Genomic DNA, 14,434 nt, shown 5'->3' on the forward strand with positions numbered 1-14,434 from the left:
ATCTACAAATAAACAACATTTGATTTTGTTGATATAGTGAGCTTGTGTTCACAGGGATGGATGCTGTCTGAATCCCTGTGCTGGGTGCTCAGTGTGCTGTGTGTGTGGGATTCCTGAACACTCCCCAGGGGACAGGAGCTGTCACTCCTCTGACACCTGGAGGCCTTGGAGCTCCCTGAGCTGGAGCTGTAAGAAATGAATGCCATGGGAAAGGATCCCTCAGGGTCCCTTGCTTTACCTTCTGACAGCCAAGGGAAAACACCTGTGGTGCTTTTGCAGTTGCATTGCTTCCCATGCTGACTGCCCAGGGAAAAGAGAATTCTTGATCAGCAGGACTTCAAGAAGATCTGTAGTGAAATCTTGAACCAGTTGAAAAAGGAAAAAACACACCCTGACTTCAATAAGTGTCTTGTGATATGTGGGAGATTTGAGTTGGTTCTTTTGGGAGTTCTTGGTCAAACAAGTGTATTATTCCAAGTCAGCTGGAGTGTTTTTGCCTGCTGGCACACATGGAGCACTGGAGGACAGCTGAGCCTCTTCCATTAATGCAAATGTCCTGTAGTGTGAGTTCCACTGTTCGGGTGTGGGTTCTGAACCACCTAATGCACACATGGGCCTGTAAAGTCCAGAGAGCAGTCAAGGATGTCTCCAGCTTTAGAATTAGTGCTGGGAAGCCCTTACAGGGTATTTGAGGGACTTTTGTGCCATCATTAACAAGAATTAGGGGTCATTTCTATCTCAAGAGAATGACAAAACCTTGGATTATATAAATTTAAGGAAAATGTAAACTAGGTTAAATGTGGACATTGTCAAATTCAGCTTTGTGACTCAATAACTCAGCTCCATTTCAGCATATTGCAAAGTAGCCTGTGAGTCTTTGATATTAATTTATTGTCACTTTTTCTTAGCTTGAATTGTGAATATTATTTTAAAATATGTTCCAGAAATATAACTCATTGACAGCAAAGTGTAATTTGGAAGTCACTTGATATAAAGGGTAATGCTGACATGAAATGGAAGAGCAAACTGTGTGAGGTCAAAAAGCAGCAGTGCATGCTAGGAAATAGATACAATAGCAAACTAGACATTAAGGGAAAGTTGAAAAATGTATCTGTCAAAGACTATGAAGATACACTGGTAAAGAAGTAATATATATGTATTTGATTTGTCTTTTTATGTTATGGGGAAATAAATGTACTTTACTGTATTAGCCCCTTAAGGAAATGCCACGGCCATCAGAATAATTTTATAAAAATGACAAGCAATGCAAAATGTGGGAAGAAAAGTCTTAAAAGGGCAACAATATCATGCTTTTTTTCATCAATGATATGAGAATTTTAGATTTCTACCTCTGTTGAATAGAAATACATACTGCTTCTGTACTTGTTTTTGAAAATGTGGCCAGACAGATTTTAAAGTGCTAGAGCCTTTTCTGATGTTGGGAGTGGCTAATGAGAGAGAACATGGAGAGGTCATTGCTAAAATGAACAACAGAATAAATGGTGGAAAGAGAAAAATGGAAAACTACTAAAGAAGGCACTGTATGGCTCCATCATGCAAATGTGTCACTTCATGTCTGTTGGCAAGGACTGCCCACCACAGTCTCTGCCCTGTGAAGGTCAGTTGCAGTGATAGGAACAATTACTGCTTTTCAAATACCAAGAACAAACAGACTGTCAGTATTTGCTACAGTTTGCTGTTCCTTTTTACATGCTAATTCAGTTCTCAGAGAATCTGTGTCAAAAAGTTTGTGCTTGATATGTATCAATGAGTAATGGTATGTCTCAATTGGTCTGTATTAAGCTATTTTGAAAAAAGCCAACCAAACCATAACAATAAAAGAAGAGATTTATTCTATTTGCACATTTTGGTTCACAGTAATTTCTTTCCATGGCCAAATAAAGAAAAAAAAAAGGAATAATGAAAGCACAGCTGTATTTAGTTCCTGGTTTATAGAAAAAAATAACACCGGGAAAATATAATATTTCTTTTAATGGCTGGCAGCTGTTTCGGGTGGAAATTGAGTTTTCCAAGTCACTTTCAGAAAGGAGTCAGTGAGCCCTGCCATGGTGGCCAATGTTTCCTCTCTGAGGCAAAGAATAAATCTCCTCTGAAGGATGGGTGACTGCACTGGGGTTGAAGAAAACAGCCTTTGGGGCTCCATTTTTCCTTCCTCCGTTATTTCAATTTGCTTATTTTAACCAAACTGTTTATTATTTTATGTACCTGACAGCCAGTCCTACAAATCAAACTTGTAGCAAGTAGGGGAATGTTTATTGTTTCTATTTTTATTTTTTTTCACTCTGTATTTTATTCCATCCTAGGGTTGAGATATTTCCTCCTGTCTGTTTTAAAGGCTGTGTAAAATGGATTAGGCAGTATTACAGATATGTAATTTCATTTGTGAATGTTTGGAATTTTAATTTTCTATCAATATTTTTTGCTGAATTGGCACTCAGTTCTTAGCATGAGCAATGTTATTGAGTGAGAATGTTATTAATGAAATCAACAGATTTTACCCTAAAAATACCTAATGGTATTTTAAAGGAAAACGTGCTTGTGTTCTTCTTCTTTTCAAAGCTGTAATGTAATTGTGTTTCTACTGCATGGAGATGTAGCATTTTATATTTATTACAATACAAGTACCTGTTCTAATTTGTGACTTTAAAACAGAGGACCCTGCTCAGTCAGGTATATGACATAATTTCTATCCAGTATGAAGTGCAATTTTCCTGATCTGGATTTATTTGCTATGAGAGATTTTACTTCTCAGAACTAAAAAAATTAACAGGGTTTGAGAATACAGCAAAGTGGAAACATCTCAACTTGAAGTTACATTGTGCAGTTTGTACAAGTCCTGCGGAGTCAAGCAACATGGGGTGTGTTCTGTCATTTGGGTTGTGGATTTAGGGTTTCTTAAGCAAAGTTCAGCTAAATAATGAGAAAAGGGAAAGAGGAGAATTTTGAAAATGTTGGCATATTGCAGGAGCACCTATTTATCTATTTATATTTATAGACAATTTATAAAGCGTGTGTTCTGTCTCCTTGGAAGACCTGAGTAACAGGAGGTTGTTCTTCAATTGTTAAGATCTGTGTTTGGTTATTTGAGAAGCAGGATAAAAGCTCTGCTAATAAAGATGTAGAAGTTATTGTCTGATTAACTTCTGATGTTCCCAATTTATAGCAAAGCTTGAGTATATAGGTATATAAAAGCATAAACAATTTAAAAATTACATTTGTACTTCTGCCATGCCCATATTTTCAGCATTGATCCATGTATAAATAGAAGCTTCTCAAAAAATCATTTCTAAAAGGAGATGTAGTAGACTTTTAGGGATTATACAATAAACTGAAAGTTATGAGAGCAAGATTTAAAATAGCATGAAAATCTCACTGCTTTCATTTACTGCTTTCCTAGACAGGAAACATCCCTCTTTGGCAATAATACATGAAGTCAAACAATAATTTAACATTGTTGTTTCTTAGATGTGCCACTTCTGTTGTCAGAACAAGCAGATCAGAGATCTCCTCAGTGTGTAGAGACTATATAATGAAAGCAGTAAATTAGAATCAGGTTAGTGGGTATTGATGCTGGTATATTGAAAAATACGTGCTAGAGTTGTAATATTAATATGAGTGTTACAAAAGTGGTGATGCATTTAGATCAATATGAAAAAAAATCATGGAGAGAGAAATTTTAATTTCTTCCACAATAATGACCTTTTTTCCCCTGGCTTTTTATTTGTATTTTTTTCTCACTCTTTTAACACTTTATGAATACTACAAGAGTTAAGGGATTACAAAGATGGTCCAGTGTGACAAAACAAAAATACATTTATGAAGTACTCCTTGCTGTCAAGTAATAACACACTTCTGACAGGACTGTGCTCTGAGTTCTGAAATGTTCCATCATTGGAGACACCTAGACCTTTTCCTACAACTGGCATTTGGATACCTGCTGATTGGTGCACTTATTTTTCTTTGTTGCTGCTTCTTTTGCTAATATTTTGCTCATAATTCCCTAGCCATTGCTTTCCACACTTTGTTTATAAACCATGTTCTTCAGCAGAGCTGGAAAAGCGTCTGCAGCTGTTAACAGTAAATTCATCAGTTGTTACAGCATTTCAGTAAAGAGTTTAATGAAATATTTAGGAAAAATAATAATTGGCTGTGGTCTGGGGTTTAAAACTTTAGGAGCATCATCTTAAACTTGCATGCTTAAAAGACCCCAGGTGACTCTATCTGTCCCTCAGTTTTTAGATCTCAGCCACAAGCCCAGCCTTGTTTACCATGACATTTTCCTACCTACACTTCTGTGACAGCTATGGCAAGATACAGCTCACCTAATTAGCCTTGTAAAACTTAAATGTCCAGACTTAATGAACCTTCTAGGTCTTTCTATTTTCAGTAATGAAAATCAAAAGTTACCCTTCTGAACATGATGCATTTCCATCATCCACTGAAAGTTTTAGTCAATACAGAGTGGCCTGAGAAAATAAGCAAAATTTAGCTGGGAAAATTCTAATACAGGTAGATTTTTCTGGCCCTCCCTTAGAATCAAAACTGACAACTTACTAGACCTTTCCAAATAGCAGTGGAGAATTTAATAAGATAAAAGATTTCTATTTAAAATTAAACTTAGTTACACAGTTTTCTGATTATGACACTAATCCCTCAGTCTTTCTGTGGGCTTTTTAGACCAGTACATTTTTATAAAGTATAGTGAAAGGAACAATGACTTTCAATTGCTTTATATTTTTAAAGACTTTGAACTTATATGAAATTCATTCTCCCATGCTCTTTCTTGAAATGGAAAAAGGCATATAAATAGTAAATGCTGGGTTTTTTCAAGCTCATTGTGCTCTGATTACATATAATAAAATGCAAGTTTTTAGTAAAGTCTTCACAGTAAATGACTTTTTGTTTTATCACAATGGACAAGTAATGTCAGACACAAACATATTCAATATAAAAATGACAATGAGGCAGTGGATGACTGCTAGATACAGATGACAGAGGAATGAATCAGGCAGCTGCTCTGAAAGTTCAAAATAATTATCCTGACAGAAAATAGGTCTGGTGGTAACCCCCAACTTTGATGTAATACAAGGAGAATTTCATTTTGGTCACAGATGAATATGATTTATAACATTTGGTAATGGTACTTGGTTTCAAAAGCAGCATTTTTACTGATAGAGAGGAATATGAATAGTTCTGTTCTCAACAAAATCAAGCTGAAAATAGAGACCAATCACTAGAAAGAGGAGGAGAGAGACGAACTGCCTGTGCAATGAAGAGGTGAGAGTATGAATTTTAGAATCAGCATGAATAGACAGATCCTTAAATAGAAGAGTGTGGGAAGACTGTGACGAGTCTGAAATTGCAATAATGATGGAGGTTCTTACAACTTTAAGTGATTTCAAGTAAAAATAAAAGAGCACTAGATTTTTGAGGGGTTTATTCACAAAATAGAATTTATTCTTCTTATCAGAAAAAAATGTGAAAAAAACCTATTTTAGTCATTGATTGAGTAAAGATCATGTGATCCTCACCTAATATTTTAAAAATGGGATAATTAGGTTGTAGCTGAGAATGAGATTATATTGTGGGTGGGTGGGTGGGTCTAGTTCCATGCTCTTTTTGTAAATCTGGTTGATATACGTTGCAGTACTTTTGGCTTAGATCTTTTGCTAAACTTAAACTTTTGGAGCTAAAATGAATAGACATTTCTCAGAAATTCTGTATATGTATGAAACTGTTTTGCCATTTTGTTCATCAGCTTTAAAAATGTGTGTTTAGAAACTGTGTGAGAGGAACCAGGGGAGAATGGCCAGTGACCAAATTTAGAATGAGTGTGTCCAGTTGGGAATGTTCTTGCTCCCTTTTTGGGAACCTAGGTTCATTCTTCCCTCCTGCTGAGAGATGCAGTGAACTGGGATAGTCTCTTGGAATGATTTGTTCAAAGGTAAAAGATAGCTCAGAAGTTGTTCTCTAAAATTTACTCCAGCCTGATTCTTAAATTACTTAATAAACCCCCTTTATTGAAATATGCTGCATAGGCAGTGGGTGCAGGATGGTGGAAGAATGAAGGTTGCTGTCACAATAATTTTATATTTGCTTCTTTATTAGAGTGTGATTGCACAGTTTTTAATAATATTGCTATATACCAGTTCCCAAGGAACTTTCACTCCACAATGCACTGAATGAATTTGTAGAGAATGAATCAGTGATAATGTAATGGAAAGTTGAATGTGTGTTCCTTTCCTGTTTTGTTGGAAAAGTGGAAGGAATTACAATGAATGATGGAAGGAGCTACCAAATAACAATCTTCATACATAGTGTTATATAATTCAAAGTATTATGAAAAATCAAAGTCCAGGTATTTCAGATTGGCTGCTCATTTTATTGGATGGCTTTGTCCTTGGTCTCTTTGTTTCATTTCCTGTCCTATAAAATGGCACTCAAATGCCTTCTCATCTTCAGTAATGTTGTAACAAATTCATTAACTTTTGTGAAGAACTTAGAAAATTATAGTGATGAATACTATAGAAAGCCACATTAGAAATTAATTCCATCTTGAGAAAAGGGCTTGTGTAGCACGTAGTAAATGAGGCATGGGCCCAACACTGAGTACTGAACATGGAACAAAGTGTTGAATAGCTGCCCATTAGGGGAGCACTCACCCAAAAATAATTTACAGGCACCCTTGATTTGTAGTGGTTCATTTTACAGTCTTAATACTTCCCTGTACCATACCTTTTCATATATAAATTTGTCACTAATTTATACTAAACATATTCCATCTAATTACCTTTTTAAAAAGTAATTACCATTGTAATTATATATTCTCACAGAATATAGAGGCACCATAGAAATACTGAAGAACTTCTTTCTGGCCTTTGTTTTTTTGGGAGTATTCTGTAGTTTTAAAAATCAGAGTTTTCTTCCAATACAAAAGTTTGAGTATGGGAATTGTTCTGTTCCTTTTTGGATGAGTACAAAACTTTCATATTAAACCATATAATTCTTATCAGAAGTCATTGACCTTTATTGATGAAAAAGAGAGGTTTCTTGAAAATTAACAGCGATACTAGAGTTAAAGGATTGCTTTGAAATTCATTTTCCTTATTTCATTAAATATCTTTCTTCACCTAATTATTGTTATGTTCTCACACATGCTTATTACTGGCATTTTGAATTGATTTTAATGACTCCTTTGACTGAAAGCAGTCAAGGGTTTTGAAAAAATCAAAATAGAGAAGTGAAAAAACTCAATAACTGTAAGACTTGTAATATTTGGCCATTGATGGTGTCAGGGTGGTATTGTGGTCCTATCTCCCAACACTTTTTTTGTACTTTAATCAATGATTTCTAAGACAAAGTGAAAGTGAAATACCTGGAAACATAGGTATTTGACTGTTCTGGGCTGACTCCTGGCTCAAAAAACCCAGCTTGTGAATTCCAAATACTGTGTTGTGTGCTGGGGAACTAAGATCTGAGCTGTGAGCTGAGCTCTGAGTTTGTGGAGAGGTTTCCATGTTGTTATAAACTTTTCCCATGGAACTTTAGACATAAAAGTTCAGGGAGTTATAAAAGTTCACGAGATTATAGGCTAGAAAATGGCTCTTTAAATTCTCTCTGCCTGCTGCTTTGAGTCATCTGATGAGTAGACTTGTTGTGTTTCTTTCTTGGTAAACAGAAATACGAAAAGTCTCATTTGTTTATGTAAAGGGTAAAATTACTTATGGTGGCTTCGTAAAGGTTTAAAGTAGAAACAAACCCACATGGAGTAGAAACTTAGGCTTCTCTAAATTCCTGTTATAAATATACACAACATATACATATTTATCAACAGGATATACTAAATGTACTTTAAACATCTATTTCTACATTTAGTTATTATATTGTTGGATACTTTTACATTTAGCTTTTCAGAACTGGTCGTAGTCTTAGAACTGACTTTTAGTTTAAATTTTGTACTGCTGTTGAGGCTAAGCTCTCTAGTTTGAATGGCACTATGAATTGGGAAATATGGTGTGATGTACTGTGTAACTGCTTCGTTTATGTGCTCTTACCATGCGTTGGTATATATTATGTTCAGGAGGAGGTTTGGCAGTATTAAGGAAAGCTGTTCTGCCTGCTTCAGTCTGCAGAAGGTGGAGTTTTCTGGAGGAGAGGGAGGTGATATTTTCCCTGGGAGCTCCTGAATACATGTGGAGGAAGAGTCTCCTAAGTTACAGAATGAAGCAGATGGAGAGAGTGAGGAAGGACAGTGATACAACAGCAGGGTGCAATGGGTAGAGTCCTCTTTACAATCCCTTTTAATTTCTGCTCTGAGTTTCTTCTTGAATTAGTTCTGCTAATTTATATTCTAATAAAACCTAACTTTAGAGACTTTCAAAGATTTGGAATTTTCACCTTCAGAATAGGTCCAGACAAATCTTCCTTTAAGTTTTGTGAACCTTTCTCCAATCTGTGAAATTTCTTCAGCAAACTTCTGCAGTCCATGGAAAGATGGGAAGGAGTGTTGGCTCAGTGTCAGTTCTTTCATTGCACCTGATTCCTTTGTGCAGTTGAATGACCCAACTGCACTCAGGCCCTGCTGTCTGCTTCATTTGAGTCATGCTCACCTTAGGTACCTTCCCTGAGCTGGAATTGTCTCTGAAGGAATAAGTGTTTCTGTTTTACAGCACCCAGGCATGGCCAAACGGGGATTTAATGGTTTGTCCTGTGGCAGATCTCTGTGGAATTGGTGTAATTTAGAGATCCTTTGGCTACTCTGAGGAATCCCAAGGCGAGTTCTTGTGTTGGATCTCAGAGCTGCTCTTGAAGCTGTGTTGTTCAAGGCTTTTGAGTGCTACAGAGGACATAATGTGTGGGGCTTCCTACTGAACTTTCCTGCTATTAATGAAGTATCAAATTGATCAACCATTAAATAATAGAGTCATTAATAACACAGTAAAAAATGTTATCTTGGGTACAAAAGGAGAGCCTCTACACATAATTAACTCTTACTGTTTTTCAAAATTTACTGTCAACTGTATTGTATGTGAGAATGCAATAAAAAAAGTGGAATTAATTTTCTGATTTGTTACAGATGGTAAATTTATTAGAAACGCTGTAGTTTAAGTTCTTTTATAAGTGTCAGGATTTTTCCTGCATTCCTTGAAATATCAGTTCATACTTTATTGGCTTATTAGCAAGTAAAACATAAATTGAAAAATTATTTTAAAATTAACCAAGAACAAAGAACTAAACAACACCACCATCACCAACAACAAATCCCAGGGGGAAAAAAAGGTCATATTGTTTTAAAAGTAAATTACTTGAATTTTTTTTAAACTTGTATGCGGAAGAGCTGTTCATTCGTGACTGGGAGACAAGAGTCCTATGTGTCTTTCTAATGTTACTTCATGATAGGATATTATCTATATACCTTTTCTGGTTTTTTGGCTGATAGTCTGCATCTCTGAGAGGATGCAGTTTATGCTTGGAAGAATACTGTGACATATTTAAGTGGTAATTTTCCATATCTTATGGGAAAATCAGTGATATCTTGTCCAAGCTTGTCAGTGCTGCTTCTTGCATCTTGTAGCCCTTGATGTAGCCAGAATTCTGTAGGAATGCTCTCTGTGGTGCTGGTCTACCACACCTTTACAATAAATCTGTTTGCAAAGATGCATTGACTGCTGAAGCAGTTATCTGTATTTTGAGGAGCTCCAAGTTGACCAGATCAGGAGATTGAGCATTTCTATACATTATTCCTAACCCTTCCCCCTTTCTAGTCATGATTATTAAAGGGTTTGTTAATACATTTAATAGGGGTCAATCTTTACTTGCCATGTTTTCCTGTCCTGTTACATTTAAAGATGTTCTGGTACCGTGGTCATCTTATTGTTAAACATGGAGATATGGCACAACAGTCAATGAAATTTATTAATTAGATTTGCATAACTATAGAAGTGTAGAGTGCTATGAATAAATTAATGGGACATTTTAATTTTGTGTTTATTCATCTTTTGCCTTCATAAACATGCAGAGACCTGGTCAAAACTTGTTAACTAAGACATGTAGATCAGCTTATTCTTATTTGAATAACAAACTGTGATGACTAATATTAGAGAAAGTGTACTTCTCACCTTTGAATGTAATGGTAATTCCTTTCATGTCACTCCTTTTTGGATTCCTCCGCATTCAGGATATTCTATGAACCTTTATTTTCTACTTTTCCTTCCACACTCACTATAAAAAAAAAAAATCCAAAAAACCCTGAACAAAACCAAACCAAAACAATTTTCTTTAATTATTAAGACAATATAGTGGGCTTTTTTCTCTTTCTAAGTCAGTCTTCCCATAGGATACAACAGAGTGTATTTTTTCAGATGATGTGTTGCTGCAGAAAAGGTGATTGTCAGCAGTAAGCAAACTATTAAATCCAACAAAAGCCTGACACAGCTTTTCTTCTGCTTTGACTTAATCTTTCACTCTCTTTGTATTTACTGATTTTATGATCACATATTTTTTATTTGTTACACAGTTTGTGTGGTGTTGGTGACTAGCAGAAGGCCAGCAGACCAGGGATCAAAATAGTGCTGTACAATTATTCACTGGGTTGTAGCACCAGAGATGACTTGCCATATTTTAACATGCATAAAATAGTAATCAGAATCATGTACACTTATAAGTCACCTCCTTATTTCCTGTGAGACAGGGAAAAATAGAAGATTTGATCCCTGTAGAACTGTAATGGTAAAAAATTTAGAAGATATTTTCTTAATTTAGTTTTTTTTGTTAACCTAATTTTAGTTTTAATAATTTCAAGACTTTATAATGCAAACATTTCAACAGTGAAATGCATGTCAATAATTCTGACTTGTAGATTTCTCCATGTCTTTTGAAATCAATGTGAATGGTAAACTTTGAGGTACTTGCATAATATAGAATTAATATGTATACACTTTATTATTTTAAATTTTTGTTTTGCCTACAGACAGCCTTTTGATTGATTATCAGTTTACCTTCAGCTTATTACAAGAGGATGATCGTCATCACACTGCCATAAACTTTATAGCAAATCCAGAACAGGTAAGAAAATGTTAATAATTTTAGTTAAGTTTTAGAGATTCAGAATTAAGATTTCCATTGTATTTGATGTTGATTAAAGGTTTTTGAAGTGTCTATAAAGTTTTAGAGAAAGTTCACATTTTTTGAGAGCTGCAGAATTAGTCCAGTGCTTTCATTGAGAACCCTTTCTATATGGTAGATTTACTTCAGCTTAATCAATACTCTGAAAAATTATCAGCTGGTTGATTTTATTGTTGCTCCCATGAATAAGAAGTTTAATATTTTCCTGAGATGAATTGAAGGGGTATACACTTCTGTTGAGAAAACATTTTTAGTTGCAGAAAGTAAAATTTTTCGCTTGTGATTAGAATGTAGGCATTTGCCATATATTTTATTTGATTTGATTTTTTAAAGACAAATGTTTTGTTATACTTACGACAAACTACACACATAACTGGTGTAGGTATATGTTAAATTGTACTTACCAAATTGTTCTTACCAAAGCAAAAGAGAGGATTGCCTTTGGCCATAAGGCATTGCCATTTCTAGATATGTTTAAAATGAAAACTGGAAAATGATTAAAAGGCTGTATGTGCAGTAGAGTCACATGCAATACATTCTGATATGTTTTGTTAACTTTCTTTTTTTTTTCCCCCCTAGTCAAATAAAAATTTGGATATATCAATTAATGCATCAAACAACTTTAACCTCAATATTACGTGGTCTATTGGTTCTACAGGTGAGAGTGAATTTTGTTATGATGAGTTTTTCCCCAAATGATTTCATGATCCTTTGAGTTATTTTAACCTGATTGTCTCTTTGTTGCTAATTTTGATAATAAAACTTTACCAAATGTGTTCTTTTACCATTATCATTATGCTGTTATTAATTATAATATTTAAACCTCAGATGATAATTTGCAATCTGAATAAAGCTTCATTAATATGTTGACTTTCTCTCCTATTCAATTAAAATTGCATTGGTAAGAAAAGCTTGTAGCGTATTTAAATTTTTAAAACGACAGTGTTATGAAATGCTGTGATTTTAATTAAGATAAATTGCTTCCTTAACTACTGCAGAGACTGAGATTTTATTTCTTTGTTTCAGTGTTCAAGCTAAAAATTTAATTATTAACCTTTACATTGATATCAAACAATAAAGTTCTTCTGTGTATGCTGATAAAAAGAACTGCTTATCTATTTTTTTCTCCAACTTTGAACCCCATTACTCTTCTTTGTTTTAATTTAGACAGTTTTTCTGAATTGATTCTATTGACTTTCTGAAAACACATCCAAGGAGAGGCGTGATGCTTAAAATGAAATAACTAAAAAAAAATCTTTTTAAAGAAGGTTCAGAGTTTCTCTTAAACTCATGAATTTCTTCATCAATGCATTTCTGAAGTACTTTACCATACTACAGTTAGTAAACTCTATTTATTCCTTTATTTTAACTTAGCTCAGTCACTCATTTATTTGCAAAAATTAATAAATGTTTATTGCTAGTTATGTTATTAACGCATTCATGAACAATTAAAATTTGACAGCAAAAGTGTAAGATGTCAACAAATTCCTTTACAGATTTTATTGAGCCGTTTATTGAAATGAAACATAAATTATGGAGGAAAGCTTATTATCATTTAAGCTGACCATAATAACTATCTTGTAAAATTATGCTTCTTCTGTCATTTTTCCAATTTGCATATAATTTTTGAAACCAAACTAAAAATTTCTGTGAATTGTCTGTGTGTATATTTAATATACCTAATGTTCCGTTTAAACTACAATAAGTGGTTGTTTTAGAGGAAGACACCAAAAGCAATTAAGGATTTATGTTTCTTATGCAAATTTACTTTGGCATCTTTAATGATGATTAATATTTTTCTCAAATATGTGTATTTACATCTGAACTTTTAAAAAATTTTAGCTGGAACAATATCTGGAGAAGAGATTCCTGTTGTTTCCAAGGTTAATATTAAGGAATACAGAGACAGCTTTTCCTGTGAAAAATTTAACTTTCGAAGCAACCCAAACATCACTTTCTATGTCTATGTCAGCAATTTCTCCTGGCCAATCAAAATACAGGTTAGTGATTTCTTTGTGCTTTTAGAGACATTTTTATTTCAGCTTTACACTGAATTTCATGGTTTCACTCATGCAGTAAGTATACAAATGGAGTTATTTGCATTTTGTACTTTCTGTCTCTAATAATTATGTTATGATGGCAGTCATAGTGTGATTTTAAGTTTGGGCTGGATGGGACTTTGGGCAGCATGGCCTGGTGGGTGGTGGTGCTGCCCATGGTGGGGAGTTGAAATGAAATGTTCTTTAAGGTTCCTTCCAGCCCAAACCATTCCATGGTTCTGTGCTTTAGCTTTTAGTAGTGAGTCAGACTTCAGTCAATTTTAAATTCTGAATTTAAATTGTTGAACCTACATGTTTAATTGTAATATAACTTCAGTATTTAGATGTAAACACAGAAAATGGTATGCAAATCTATATTTACCTGGGTATTTGAATCTTAATAATTGTCTTTTGGAGCCTCTGACATTTTAAATGTTGAGTGATTGTATCAGATTGCAATATCATAGACTTCAGTTAAGACTAAATATAGTTTATTAGAATTTATGTTCTTCTTGACTTCAATGGAATCAATTTCATTCAGTATTTTCTGGAGCACTGAGATGCTCTACAGTAGCAAACTCAAAAAAATCAATGCAGTCATGATTCCTCCCTGGCCTGTGATGTTCCAGCAATATTTATACTAATAATTACTATAGCTGCACTTGTGAACACAGCATGCCCTGCATCAATGAAAGAGTTTCTTTTGTGGATGAATGGCTTTTGACTACAACTCCCTTACAGAATTAAGTCTTAAAAATTAAGTTGTTAAAATGATAATTTCATAATTCCTGATGATTTATTTCATCAGGAAATCCTTAATCAAGTACATTCATCATTAATCAAGTACAAGCTCAAAATACTTTGCATTTAGTCATAAAAATACCCTATAAAATTTCCATTATGGTGAGAAAAATTTTCCATATTTTTCTAAAATACAGAACCTTACTTTATAATCTGTGTATAAAAATACACACACACACACACACACACACACACACACATATATATATATATTTATAAATTTAAAAAAATACAGGAATTTATTCAATCTATTTGTCTAGATATATATGATAAAGTGTTCTGGATTAAAGCAGTCATCTTCTGACTGAAGTGTCAGAGAAATGTTTTTCTTGTGTTAAGTAAAGCTAGAGTTGTCTTTATCATACCTGAACAGTGACTGTAAATATGTGTTAACGGTGTCAGAGAATGAATTTATTCCTTACTAACATTTATGACTCTACTAGTTTATT

General features: G+C 34.1%; 1 protein-coding gene across 2 annotated transcripts in view; it reads left to right on the forward strand.

The window, feature by feature from the left end:
• ATRNL1 (attractin like 1) overlaps positions 1 to 14,434 on the forward strand; it is a 429,920-nt gene that overhangs the window by 163,884 nt on the left and 251,602 nt on the right. For both annotated transcript variants that reach the window (XM_058028925.1, XM_058028926.1), the window contains exons 22-24: positions 10,991 to 11,085; positions 11,725 to 11,803; positions 12,988 to 13,145. In XM_058028925.1, coding sequence (XP_057884908.1) covers positions 10,991 to 11,085; positions 11,725 to 11,803; positions 12,988 to 13,145 — 332 coding nt within the window. The remainder of the gene's footprint in view (positions 1 to 10,990; positions 11,086 to 11,724; positions 11,804 to 12,987; positions 13,146 to 14,434) is intronic.

Source organism: Melospiza georgiana, chromosome 8 (assembly GCF_028018845.1).
Source record: "Melospiza georgiana isolate bMelGeo1 chromosome 8, bMelGeo1.pri, whole genome shotgun sequence".
NCBI classification, from domain to species: domain Eukaryota; kingdom Metazoa; phylum Chordata; class Aves; order Passeriformes; family Passerellidae; genus Melospiza; species Melospiza georgiana.